Below are 13811 nucleotides of genomic sequence, written 5' to 3' on the forward strand. Positions count from 1 at the left end.
GAATAACAACACGGACTCTGGAACCAAACGAGGTGGAATCCTAGCTCAACTCCTCCCTGTCTGACCTTGGACAATTACTTAATCTCTCATAACCTCGGGTTCCTCATCTGAAATGGGGGTGACAGCGACCTATACCACAGGGTCATTAGAAGGAGAAAATGAGTTAATATTTATCAGATGCTTAGGACACCGCCCACCACCCCCCAGCGCTATGTAAGTGTCACTAGGGTATGTTAATGACAGCAGCGGCCCTGAACGGAGCGCTTCCGTGCATAAGATCCCACTGAGTGCAGGCAAAAGAGCCAATGGAGTGGGTGCCGTGATAGTTTCCCTTTGCAGAGAGAAAAGCTGAGGCTCAGACGGTGAAGGAAGGTGAGGAAGGAGGGAGCCCAACAGGCACCAGGCTCTCTGGCCCCCGCGCTGACACACAGCAAGTGCGTGCTGCATCCTCCCTCGTGTCTTGGCTGCTTTTCAGGCCAATTTAAAGCCGCTGACACGTACGAAAGGCAAGAGGTCTCGGACCCGCCACGAATGCGCCGGAGGATCTGCTTTCACTTGCCTTCTGTTCTGACCAAGGTTGTAGGGCTTACTGTGTGCAATTCTTACTCCGCGGCTCTCCCGTTCTCTGATTTCCCACCGAGGCCAGTGCTTTGGGGGAAAGGGAGAAGTGAGGGGGGAAAGTAGGCGTGGCCAGCTACTCGGCTCTGAGAACTCGAAGGGGCGAAGGGGCGACGGGGCCCAGCCCGGGGCGCTGGAGCACTGAACAGGGAACCAAGATGACTGACAGCAGGTGTTCCCGGATGAAGGGTGAACAACACCCTCCACCACGAGGTTCGAGTCTGGCTGTACGGTAGGGACACGGAGGTGTGAGGCGATACCCGGCCCCCTTACCTTCCTGCATCCCTGTACCATCCCCCATCTTGAGAGGGACCTGGCCACCCTCTGACAGCCCACTCCCCAGCCCCCCCTTTTCCCTTTGCCTCCTCCTCGTCTCTTTTGATGTTGCAGTTAGCGGCCAAACCAAGATGAGGCTCCAACGACAGGATGTGCGTCAGAATCTACAGGACACCAGACGTTTCCACTATTCAGCTTGATGTGGAGGGTAAAGAGACCAGCTGCGAGGCCTCCAGCCTTCCCCTTGCACTCTCCCTTAACCTGTGCACTCACTCCCGAACCAGATGGGCCACACGACCAGTCTTTCCTCTCCCGCTTCCCAATCCCTGTCCTTGGCCCTTCATGCATTTACGCATTTCCTTCTCGGCTGGCAATCGCCCGTCTGGAGGGAAGACAGAGCTGCAAGGTCAGTGCGGGAGAGAGGCGGTGAGAAATCTGAAGCCCGGAGAACAGCCTGGAGAAGGAGGAGCCTCCAGCTGGCGAGCTGCATTTCAGAGCTCCTGATCCCACACCCGGAGCCAGGGCTCTGGACTGACAAGTGCCGGGGACAAGAGGAGGAGTCAGGAACCTCAGAGAGCCTGGATGGGCAGGTGAGGGAGCCCCAAGGACCAGTCCCTCTCCCCCAAGCCCAGAAGACTGCAGAACTGTCGTGTCCCCAAGCCCGAGCCTCCAGTCACTGTGCTGAACGGCTTCCTCAGTCAAGTGGAAGAATGTGGCATTTGGGTCAGAGGACCAGGGCTCAAGACCACCTCCTGGCTGTGTGATCTAATGAACTCTCCTAGTCAGTTTGGGTCCACGTTTCCTAACTATAAAACAGGGCTAACACCACTGAACTAAATGAGGGGCTTGTGACGATTAGCCGAGATGATGCAGGCGACAAAGCCCTATGCGGACATTAACTAACCTAGCTCAGTGCCAGGTGCTTCCTGGCTCCTGGGGGGGCATAATGCCACCGCTGCCCGACAGAACTGCGCAGCTCAGCGGCTACAGAGCTCAGCCCCGCAGGCAGCCCCGAGGAACCAACTCGGGCATTGACGGCACATTCCCCAGACCGGTCCTTATGCCCGGCCCCGAGGGGAGGGAGACAGTGACCAGTACGGTCATCCTCCTTGCTGCCCCGACAAGGAAATAAACAGGATCCCCGAAGCCCAACAAAGTCAAGAACAGGGCCCCAGCTCTGGAGCAGGGGTGAGGCAACAGGGATACCAGACGGTTCCAACACACCCACCGACGGTCTAAACCACCCTCGCGCGGCATGGCTCGGCTTTTGCGGGGTTTTTTGAAGCACTTCCCCCTGCCTTTCTGCCTGCTCCAAGAGGAATGGGCCTACAGGCGCCTCCTAAAATCACACACCTGAAGTGAGCCAAAAAGCCTGGACGTGACAGTCCAACCGCTAATACTGCCATGAACCGTTTGTATCTTTCATTTAAAGTAAGTTTCATTTGCAGAGCTCCGGCGCAGGAAGGGCAGCCTGCGGGACTGCGTGTTGGGCTGAGTGGTGGTTCTTCTCCAGCTCCTGCCGTGAATCACCACGCCACCTTGATGACCTCTCACGGAGGCGTCTGTCCTGGCCAGGCCCCCCCTGCCCCACCTACGGGACGAAGAGACTTAGCGGAAGGATCGCTACTTGACTGCTGCCCCCCAATCCCGGGTTTTCCAAGGAAAGGAGAGAACCCCTCTCTCATCAGGGAGAGGCCCCAGCTCCGCCTTCCTGTAGGGCAGCCGGGTGCCCACCTTGGGGGAGGGGAGAGGGGCGCTGAAACGGGAAGCAAAGAGCTGATGACCACATGCCCTTCCGAAGCTAAGGCGAGACTCTTGAAGCTTTAACCGACTCTTGAAGCTTTAACCGAAGTGTGTGAAGGATGCAGTGTCATTTATGACACTCAGATACTTGCCAGACACACACTACCCCACCACGTGCGGTGCCGCGGGGCCTCGTCTAGGGAGGCGCAGAGGACCTTCTCCAGACAGGCTCGTCTGGGTGTCAGGACTGCTGGGCCCATGTCCGCAGTCCTGCCCCCCGAGTCCGGTCTGAGGGGTTCCCGCCCGGCATCCTGGGCGGTTCACCTTTGGAAGAACAGCTCTGCCAACGCTCCCAAAGCTGTGAACACCGACTTGGCGGGCCTGGGGGTCCGGATCAGAATCTGCTTCCGGTCTTTGTTTCTGCCCAAGCGAAAGAGGCGGGTGTGGGGCGCAGCCCCGCAGCTATGCCTGACCCGCTCCAGTGGCAGGGTGGCTGCTGGTAAACCACAGGGGGAGTGGCACTGGTCTGCTATTCCCAGCAGACACGGGGCAGGGGCAAGGAGCGGAGAGGTAAAGGTCAGTGGCTGCGGCGGCCTTGTCCCCTCTCCCAATGCCACATTGACACCTTTGACCTCCACCTTCTGTTTGCCAAGCGGGAAGGAGGGGCCTGTCTTCTTCAAATCATAGCCCAGGAGTTTGGAATTTTTGAAAGAATGTGTGGGGGTAAAACAAGAGTTCAAACTAAAGATCATTTTTAACCAGAGTGCGAGGGGAGGGGCCCAGCGCCCTCTCCAGTCACTAACCCCAGTGTTTTCCCCGAACTCTCCCGGTCCCGGCCCATCTGCACAGGACACACCCAAACCAGTCAAACCCTTCAGCTACTCTGCGGCCTCGACTCCTCCCTTCCCGGGCCCCTTGGGAAGGGTCAGGGACAAGAGTTGCAAGATCGGGCTCTGGGGCCAGTTTCCTCCCCAGATCTCAGAAAATCCTTATTCCTATCACCTTCTCAGGGGTCTTGGGTCCCTATGACCCAAAGGTGTGCTAGAGCCGCCCTGTACCTGCACGCAAGATTCACCTGCTGAATTTTTAGGAATTTTTCAAGCCAGTTGTTAAACACAGCCATTAAATTAAAGACCAAATCAGGGCGCCTGGGTGGCTCAGTCGGTTAAGTGTCCGACTTCGGCTCAGGCCAGATCTCATGGTTCATGAGTTCAAGCCCCATGCTGGGCTCTCTGCTGTCAGCACAGAGCCCGCTTGGGATCCTCTGCTCCCCCTCTCTCTTTGCCCCTCCCCCACTTGCATTTTTGCTCTCTCTCAAAAAAATTTTAAAACCAAATCGCACCAATTTATAACCCAAAAAATTATATTCAAAGGTAATAAATACTTTCAGTTTACCATTTCCTATTTTACTGTATTTAACTATTAACCTGGGTTCTTGACATTGTTTCCATCTACTAAGTCTGTAAGGTGAAGATATTCTACGATGGGGTGCTTGAAACGGCCCGGGAAGGGATATTTCACCACAGATACCGGCAAATGCTGTAAATCGGGCCCCCCCTCCCCAAGCCCCACCCCTGCAGAATTGTTACACATTTACCAACATAGGACACCAAATCTGCCTCTCCAGTCTGGGTTTTCTGCTCCTCAACTCCAGGCTCATACAATCAACTGCTACTCTGACACCATTCACTGGGTGTCTACAAGACTTACTATGTTCAAAACTGAAGGGACTTATCCCCTGACCTGCTCCACTTCTCCAGCCTCCAGAAATGGTAACTCTATCCTTGCAGAAACTTTGGGGGTCATCCAATCTCTCGGCAGATCCTACAGTTTCCATCACCAAAATTAATCCAGAGTACAACTACTCCCCGCCTGCCACCACTCCACTCTGGTCCCAGCCACCATCACCCCTGTCTGGGTTCCTATAGGAACCACCTAATTGGCCTCCGGTTTCTTCTGCCTTTTCCTGAACATGGCACTCGGTGCCCTTTTTATGGCCCCCCACCCATGACCTCTTTGATCTCTTCTGCCACTATGCCCCTCTCTAGGCTCCAGCCACCCATCGTCCTGCCTCAGGGCCTTTGTACTTACCGTTGGCTCTGCCTGACCTACTTTCCCCTGCAGATGTCCACATGCTTCACTCCCTCGCTAACTTGAATTCTTTGCTGAAATGTCACCTCGGTGAGCCTTTCTCAGGCGACTCTGGCAAACTGCAAACCTCCCACCTCCACCTCAGCCCCTGCTCTATCTAGTTCTCTCCGCAGTGCGTATCATTCTCTAATACGCCGTCTGTGAAAAGCGTATTTGTTTTATTGCCTGCCGCCCCTCCCCGTCAGAATGCAAGAGCCAACGGGGGCAGGGGGCTTTGTGCTTTGTTCGCTGATTACCTTCAGTATCCAAAACAGGGCCTGGCACACAGAAGGTGCACTATAAATATGTGCTGAATGGACAAATAAATCCCATTCTGTAGGAGACCACTGTCGCCTGTGTGCGAGCTATCTGCATCAGAATGATGGCACGAAGGAAGAAATCTCTACTGGTGACTTCAAGCGCTACGGCCCAGTACACGGGCCCAGCAGCAACACCAGTAATGATAAAAGAAACATTTACAGAGCATCTAACTACATGCCGAATCCTAGAGCTTCACATGCATCGAAGCTTTTAAATTCCTGCCACAACCCAGGAGCTTGGTACCATTACTATGCCCATTTATAGAATGGGCACAGGGGAAGCCGAGGTGCACGGGGAGGGCGGCGGAAAGAACTTACTGAAAGGCAGGCAGCTCAGAGGCGATCGGCTATAAACACGGGCAGTCTGGCTTCAGCACGTAGGTCCCACGTGCCAGTAAAACATGTGACTACGACCCCAAGCAGTGGGATTTAAAACACCGCATTGGTGTGGACACGGATTCTGCCCCTCTAGGAGACGCGCTCAACGGTGGTGCCAACAGTCTGTTTCTCTCGTGTCTCAACCGCGGGGAAGGCAAACAAGTCAATAAGAAGCACAAGATGAGGCAATCCCCATAAAGCACTTGGCACGAGTTAGCCGACGGTAAGCACCCCAGAAATGTTTGTTTCTATCATTGTGAAACCAACAGCATCGTGAGTAAAGGTACTTTTCTTGCCAGTTTCTTGGAACTGCCGCAAAATGAATTAACCATCCCACAACAGAAAAAAGACATACCAAGAAACGGCTCATCAACCGTTTTCATGACCTTCCAGGCACACTGGGGGGGGGGGGGGGGGGGGGCGGGAATCAAAGAAAGAGAATGCTAGAAAGAGAATGCTTCAAAGTCCCCAGCCCAGCCCTTGAGGGATTTATAATCTAGCCCAAAGAATAGGGGCGTGAACCCCAGCTGCAAAATGCGGATCATCCACCTCATTTTAACAGTGGGCCAAAAAAAAAAAAAAAAGATCACAGATGTGAAAATAGTTTAGAGGGCAATGGTGGTAAGAGCTCTCCCAAAGAGCCACCAGGCTCTCAAAAAGCAAAAACCGAACTTCCTGGGCAGCAAAAAGCAAAACGACACTTCCTGCTCTGCCCGCGGGTTAGGGTCTCTCTGGCAGAATCCACCGTGAAATGCTGCATCATGCAGCGACACCTCACCTTGCTCAAATTCCATCAAGAAAGTCAGAAGTGGCTCGGCCACCGATGACCTAGAGGTTTCCCTTTCAGATGGCCTAAAACTGTCGGACCCGAGAGCAACTTAGTAAACTCCGGTCTTTGTATAAACATAACTTGAATGTCTGCCTAGAGGGGTTACTTGTTGGGCAGTCGCGTACCTCAAAGAAAAGTTACTGTCTGAGGAATGAGCTCTCTTCATGCCAAGCAGGGAGCATTTTTATCTCGAGTGTTCCTAAAACTAACCAAAAGATGAGCCTCAGAAACTCAAAACGTCTATCCGCCTTCGATCAGGGCAGAGAATGTGGAAACTAACTGAAAATCTGCCCATTCGACACCAATTCCCCCTAATTCGCTACCTTCCGACGAGCCATGGGCCCCGTTGGGAGGACAGGCGGCCGGGTGGGCAGAGAATTTAGGTTTATGACCTTTCCAGAAGTTCTCATTTCCAACCAAACATTCAGGCTGAAGTGACCTGATTCTCAAAGAGGCGGACAGGTGTACTTCTGGAAAACTCTTCGTTGGATGGGTGTGTCGCAAACGCTGATGGAAACCGGAGGGAGATCAAGCTGATCTCGGGAAAGAAAGCACGGGGTTCCTCCTCTCACCGGGCTGACTTCCAGAAAAGCCTAGAGAAAGGGACGCCGTGGGCCCCTCCAAACTAGCCGCCAAGGGGGCTGGCCGGTCCCCGCCGCCACGGGCTCTGCGGAGGAGGAAGTGGACAATTTATTTGGAGGAAGCGGGGCTGGGAGGCAACTCGGGCCGGCGCTGAGCCCCCGCCGGAGTCCGAGCAGCGGCGGGCGGGCGGGCGGGCGCGCGGTGGCCGCGGAGACGCTGCCCGGCCGAAAGCCCGAGGCGGCCGGGCCGCGGGGCCGCCGCACCGACCTCCGGCGCGGCCCGGCGCGAGCGCGCCGCCGCCGGCCGACTGTCAACAACGCCCGCGGCCGAAGGAGCCGGAGACCAAGCGGGGGAGGCAGCTTACTTCATCTCGCCCGTCAGAGCCGGCCGCTTCTCCGGGACACGTCGGCGGCGGCGCGGGGCGCGCGGCGCTGCGGGCCGGGCTCGGGCCAGGCCGGGGCCCCGCGCATCCTCTTCCGCAGGCGCGGCGCGGCCCGCCCCGACAGGTGCGCGTCACGCGGCCGCCGCGCGCTCTGGTTTCGCCGAGCGTAGCCGGGGGGCCAAGTCGGCCGGCCCAGCCGCCCCTTCCCTGCCCCACCCGAGTCGCGTCCGGCCTGGGAGCGCGGGGGCCCCCGCGGGCTTGGGCCCCAGACCACCGCGGCCTCGGCGCGCGCGCCCGCGCGGTCAGGCCGGCTCAGGGGCACGCGCGCGCGCGCGCGCGCGCGCGCGGTCAGGCCCCCGGCGAGAGGCGGAGGCGCAGGCGAGACCACGCCCCCCGGCTCGGGGTCGACCGAGGGGTGGGGGGAGGCGGAGCCTCCCGGATGATTTCTTGGTTAGCGTAGAGGGGGCGGGACTTCAGAGTGAAGTGGGCGGGCAAGCGGCCGGCCGCCCCTCCGCACCGGGTTCTGCGGTTCTGCGGTGCATCTTTAGGGGCTGCCCTCTGAGACACCCGAATAGTGGAAGGAAGTGGCGGTGTCGCGGAGGAAGCCTGGGAGCCGGGGGGCCGGGTCCTCCCCAGCATCTGGCAGAAGCTGCCGGACCTGGAACAGGTTACTTGCCTCCTCGGGCCTCGCTCTTCTCCGTCTGTACAATGAGCAGCTTGGTCCGTCTCGCTTTCAGAGCCCAGAAGTCGTGATATAGGGGTCGGAGAGCACGCTATTGCCGGGCCTCCACGTTCAGCTTCAAATCTCTGCTTACACCCGTGCGACCTTGAAGACACAAACCGGAGGCTCAGTTACTTCGTCTGTACAATGGGACGACGAGAGCACGGCCTTTTCTCTAGGGCGGTGGTGAGGTGGATACGTGAGCTAACACGGTCAGCTGCTTCTGTCAGCACCCAGTCGATGGCATGTGAGCCCTCTACCCCCGTCCTCGCCAGTGTCATGCAGTATCTGACCCTCACCCTGCAGCAACCTCGTACCTACTTTCTCCCAGCCCTACAGGCTGTCAGGGCCCCTAGTGGCGCCCCAGCCATTAGAGAGGCACCTGCTCCTTCCTGAGAGTGAAGGTCCTGAGTGACCTCGGGCTAATTAAGGCAGGGCTACCCAGGACCACCTCCTGGATGTAGACCGCCCCCATCCCTACTCCCAGAGCACCTTAGCTCCGCCCCTTCCCCAGGCCCACCTTCCTCCCACCGCAGGGACAGGAGAATGCATGGTCACCTCTGCTGAAGAGTGCAGAGCACCCAGGAGAGGGCATTCTGACTGCAGAGAAGAAAGCTTGTAGCAGCTTTTTCTTTCATGAAGGTTCCGCGAGAGGTAGAGCATTGAGAGCAAAGCAGAAGGAACTTGGCAGTGGCCAGCAAAACTGTGTGGGGCCAACAGGCCTGATTACCACACAGGATATTGGGCAAGAGGGTTCCAGGAAGGCTGGGAAGCTGGAAGGGGCTGGGCCCCACTGTCATCAAGGCCGGGGGCCATCTGGGGGCCTGCAGTGAGCTGACAGCTCACTGCAGGCCCCACAAAGAATTCGGGTGGTATGCTGGGTGGGACCTGGGCCGGGGCATGGAGGAGCCAGGTACCCACTGGGCTGCCTCCACAGCTGGATGTGGGCAGGAGGGTCTAGGGGAGGGGCCAGGCAAAACAGTCTGGGAGAGGCCAGGACTCTTGGCCAAGAGCCCTTCCCATGTTCTGCAACCCTAGGTGCACCGTGCCCTCCCACAACTGTGCGAACCGGGGCTGAGGGAGCCATTATGGAAGATGGCAGGTGCCCAAAGACTGAGATGAGCCAAGGGGACCTTTCCTGAGTCCCTGTACAGCCATCATAAGGGTGATCTGCAAGTACCTTTAAAAAATTTCCCTGGGGCGCCTGGGTGGCGCAGTCAGTTGAGCGTCCGACTTCAGCCAGGTCACGATCTCGCGGTCCATGGGTTCGAGCCCCACGTCAGGCTCTGGGCTGATGGCTCGGAGCCTGGAGCCTGTTTCCAATTCTGTGTCTCCCTCTCTCTCTGCCCCTCCCCCGTTCATGCTCTGTCTCTCTCTGTCCCAAAAATAAATAAACGTTGAAAAAAAAAATTAAAAAAAAAAAAAGAATATTCGCGTGTCCCCTTAGGTGTCAGGGGGGCGGGGTCCGCACCTAGGATGAAATGAGCCAAGGATGTTACAACTGTCCTCCCCACCGACAGCTGCTCGTCCCAACTCCATACCTCCTAGTCTGACCTGGACCATCGCTTTGCCTTCTTTCCATCAGGAAAACACTTTGGTCTCATCCAGCTGTAAGCGCATTGCCCCCGCCAAACCCACAAATCTGCAGCCTCGTCCATTAGGGCCGGTGATTGGCTTCTGCTCGTTTGCCAACCCGAAGCTTTGCTCATTTCTGTGCTGCCAGCAGCTACGAGACGCTCCAGGCGACATCACCGGGGACCAGGTGTGCCCAGAACCCTCCGAAGGAAGCCGGAAGAGAAGAGCAATACCCCCCCCCACCCCCCCCCACCACCACCGGCATGTTGCGGCCCAGACGGTGTCTGTGGCTTCTGACTTGTCAAAGAGCACCGTGGGGCTCTCTTCGCCAAGCTCTTTTTTTGTTTGTTTTTTGTTTCAATCTTCCTAAACTGTGGGGTGGGCAGGAGTCAGGGTTAACTCAGCCCGCTTCACTTCACGGACATGGAAAGTGAGGCCCAGAAAGATGAATGACTCACGAGAGAGGTCTGTGGAGTTAGAAAGAAAATCACGTGGTGGGTTCTATTTTCCGAACGACTCACCAAGTCAGCTCTGCTCGTTCACTCGGCTCTTTGCACCGGGAGGGGAGGGGGGAGAACAGGTGTTGTGGATTTGCAGCCACAAGTCGAGTTTTTCACCCCCAGACAGGAGAAAGCTCAGCGCTTTTTCTCTCCTAAAGACGGGCTTTGTGACGTCCGCGTGAAGTAGCTACAGACAATATGTTTGTTTTTCTACTGCTGCGGTGACAACTTACCACCATCGAGTGACGAAAGCAATGCAAACGTATTATCTTACAGTCCTATGGGTCAGAGGTCCAGCGTGGGTCTCCCGGGGCTAAAACCACAGGGTTGCAGGGCGGCTACGTTCCTTTCCAGGGCAGCCCTCTTCTGGCTCATTTGGGTGCCTCCGGAAGTCAGTTCCTTGTGGTTTAGGACTGAGATCCCCGTTCCCTGGCTGCCTGTCCGCTGAGGGCCATTCGCAGCTTCCAGAAGCTACCACAGTCCCTGGCATATGGTCCCCTTTCCTCAGTCTTCAAAGCCAGCCACAGAGGGTTGAGTGCTTTGATCTCGCCTCCGTTTTGGGGTTCATGTTTCTGACCCTTCTGGGAAAGGGCCTCTACTTTTTAGAACCCATATATTAGATTGGGCACACTTGGATAACCCAGGATCATCTCCCATCTCAGAGCCCGTATCCTTAGGCACATGCGCAGTCTCTTTTGCCGTGTAAGGTGACATGAGCACAGGTTCCAGACATTAGGGCCTGGACATCTTCAGGGAGTCATTATTCTGCCTACCGCCAACTAGAACTTTCCAGACTCCTAAACCCTCTTGATTGTCCAGGATCTTTACCACATGACTTTTTACACATACCTTTACTAAAATATAATTCACATACTATATAGTTTACTCATTTAAAGGGTACAATTCAGGGGCACCTGGGGGGTTGGGTCAGTTAAGCATCTGACCCTTGGTTTTGGCTCAGGTTACAATCTCACCATTTGTGGGATAGAGCCCGCCATCAGGCTCTGCGCTGACAGCGTGGAGCCTGCTTGGGATTCTCTCTCTCTCTCTCTCTCTCTCTCTCTCTCTCTCGCTCCCTCTCTGCTCCTCCCTGGCTTGTGCTCTCTCTCTCTCTCTCTCTCTCTCTCTCTCTCTCTTAAAATAAATAAACTTACGTTAAAAAAATAAAGTGTACAATTCATCTGCAGCCACAGAGTGGAGCAGCCATCACCAAGATCAATTTAGAACATTTTTATCACCCCAACAAGAAACCATGTACCTGTTACCCCTCACTCTCCATTTCTCCCCCACCATCTCAACCCTAGGTGGCCACTAATCCACTTTCTGTCTCTGTGATTTGCCAATTCTGGACATTTCATATATGTGGAATCATATAATGGGTGGCCTCTTGTGTCTTTCTATGATACACACACACCCCCCACACACACACACACACAAATAACGTGTAGCAACATAATGTTTTCAAGGTTCATCCCTGTTGTGATATGTATTGATACTTCTTTTTATCGCTAAATAATATTTGATTGCATGGGAATGCAACATTTTGTTTATCCGTTCATCAGCTCATGGACATCTGTGTGATGGGGATTTCCACTTGGGGAGCATTGTGAATAACGCTGCTGTGAACATATGTATCCGTGATTTTCCGTGGACCTGGTTTTATTTCTCTTGGATACATACCTAGGAGTGGAATCGGCCAGTCGTATGGTGACACGACCATTAACTTCTTGAGAAACTGCCCGAATGTTTTCGACGGTGGCTACACCGGTCTGTCTACATTCCCACCAATAACGTAGGAGAGTTGCTATTTCTCCACCTCCTTGCCAGCATTTGTTATCATCTGACTTCTTGATTCTAACCATCCTCGTGGGCGTGAGTTGGGATCTAACTGCGGGGTTGATTTATGTGTTCTCGATGGTTTTTGTCATTGAGTCTCTTTTCATGGGCTTATTGGCCACGTGTTTATCTCCTTTGCAAAAATGCCTAGTCAGGTTCTTTGCCCATTTGTCAATTAGGTTATCTTTTTATTATGGAGTTGGTAGAATTCTTTATATATTCTAGATACAAGTTCCTTCCCAGATGGATGGTTTGCAAAAATTGTCTCCCATTCTGTGGGTTGTCTTTTCACTTTCTTGATGGTGGCCTTCGAAGCATAAGGGTTGTAATTCTGATGATGCCCACCTGCTCTATTTTTTCTTTGGTGGCTTGCCTTTTCAGTGTCCTATTCTACAAAGGCTTTGCCTAATCCAATGTCATGGAAATATAGGCTTGCATTTTCTTCTAAGAGTTCAATAGTTTCAGCTCTTACACTTAGACTCTTGGTCCATTTTGAGTTGATTTTTGTATATGACCTGAGAGGCAACGAGTCTAACTTCATTCTTTTGCGTGTGGACATCCAGTTTTCCCAGGATGCTGTGTTGGACTGTCTCATAAGATGCTCCGGAAACATCTGTTTGGATAGCTGTGCAATGCTGACGTGACCAAAGTCCCTGCCCAGTCCGGTGAGACAGACCCTTGGCAGACCGATGCCTGGCAAATAATAGTCCCTTAAAAAATGCTTGCCAAGTGAATGTGGTGGAAGGTGGGGAGCCAGCCCTACCAGGTTCGGGTGTTGGCGGCCCCTCCACTTGGCGCGTGGCCGTGAGTCACTCTGAGGGTGTCTTCTCGAAGCAGCCACCTGACAGGCGGCAGTCAGCAGTCTGAGGAGGTACATCAGTGCCCTTGAGTAAGAGAGGTAAACCAATGATGTCACTAGTGGCTGAGCCAGGTCTCAGGAAAAAAAAAAAGTCCCAAATTTTGTTTTGAGGCTGCCTGGGAGGTAAGGGGTCGAGGGAAAAGAAGAGAGAGGGCTGGGGAGCAGCCGGCCTGAATGTGAACCAGGACGGGGGACCTTGAGTAACAAAGCGAGGGGCTCCGGTGCTCAATCAAGGTCAGGGTTTCTTGCCTCAAGCTTCAAGAGGCAAAAGCACAGAAGAGCTCTTGGCTGGCAGATGAAATGAAAAGATAAGGCTGCTGGCAGCCGCCCCAGACATCTCTGCACCAACAAAAGCTGCATCGCATCCTTCGGGCCAAGTGGGGTTGCAGCGTGGGGACGGCCAAGCTTCTGGAGCGGGCGCCGGAGGAGCCTGGGGTCTGGGGAAGGACAGGGCACCCTTGCAGGGGAAACGTGATGGTCAGCAGGACCTCACGAGACAGAGGCCGGCTTCCCGTTGGCCTCTCCAGGAAGCAGGCACCGTCTGCCTTTCCCAGCCCTGACGCTGCAGTTGTCTTGTCTGGGGCCGGGAGTTTGGAAGCCTCTGGTGAGCCAGCAGCTCCCAGGAGGCTACAGGGTCACAGCAGGGGATACCTCCACAGTCATCGGGCCCCCTCCACCCCTCCCCTCTGCAGCCGCGGAAATACAGGTAAGGCGCCCCTCATTCATCTGTCCGGTACTCACGACATGCCAGGAGTCTAGGCTCCGGGGAGGCAACTGTGACCAAGGCCCCTGTCCTCGAGGAGCTTCTATTCTACTCCAAGCGGAGGGGTGTGGTGGGGAGGTGTAAAAGAGAAAGTACAGAGGCCCCCGAGACAGGAAACAGCGTGGCATCTCGGAAGAACCGGGAGGGATCCCGTGTGGCCAGACCACCGAGCGAGAATTGGCCTCAGACTGGTGGTAGGCGCCCGTGAGGAATGTGGATTTTCTTCTAACTTACAGCAGAGGGCTCCGGGAATCGTAAGGAGGAGAGCAACACGATCAGTGTTCGTTTTGGAAGAGTCC

The 13811-nt window shown here is 55.1% G+C and overlaps 1 protein-coding gene across 4 annotated transcripts in view; it reads right to left on the minus strand.

Moving 5' to 3' along the window:
• H6PD (hexose-6-phosphate dehydrogenase/glucose 1-dehydrogenase) overlaps positions 1-9576 on the minus strand; it is a 29685-nt gene extending 20109 nt beyond the window's left edge. The window contains exons 1-2 of one of the 4 annotated variants that reach the window (XM_047870882.1): positions 9521-9576; positions 7935-8084 (exon numbers count right to left, since the gene is read on the minus strand). In XM_047870882.1, coding sequence (XP_047726838.1) covers positions 7935-8084; positions 9521-9561 — 191 coding nt within the window. In that variant the 5' untranslated portion in view covers positions 9562-9576. Of the gene's footprint in view, positions 1-7240; positions 7570-7934; positions 8085-8499; positions 8664-9520 lie in introns of those variants that run through there. The other 3 variants (XM_047870881.1, XM_047870883.1, XM_047870884.1) reach the window with 3 other exon arrangements.
• Positions 9577-13811: the final 4235 nt, after the last annotated feature.

Source organism: Prionailurus viverrinus, chromosome C1 (assembly GCF_022837055.1).
Source record: "Prionailurus viverrinus isolate Anna chromosome C1, UM_Priviv_1.0, whole genome shotgun sequence".
Taxonomy (NCBI): Eukaryota; Metazoa; Chordata; class Mammalia; order Carnivora; family Felidae; genus Prionailurus; species Prionailurus viverrinus.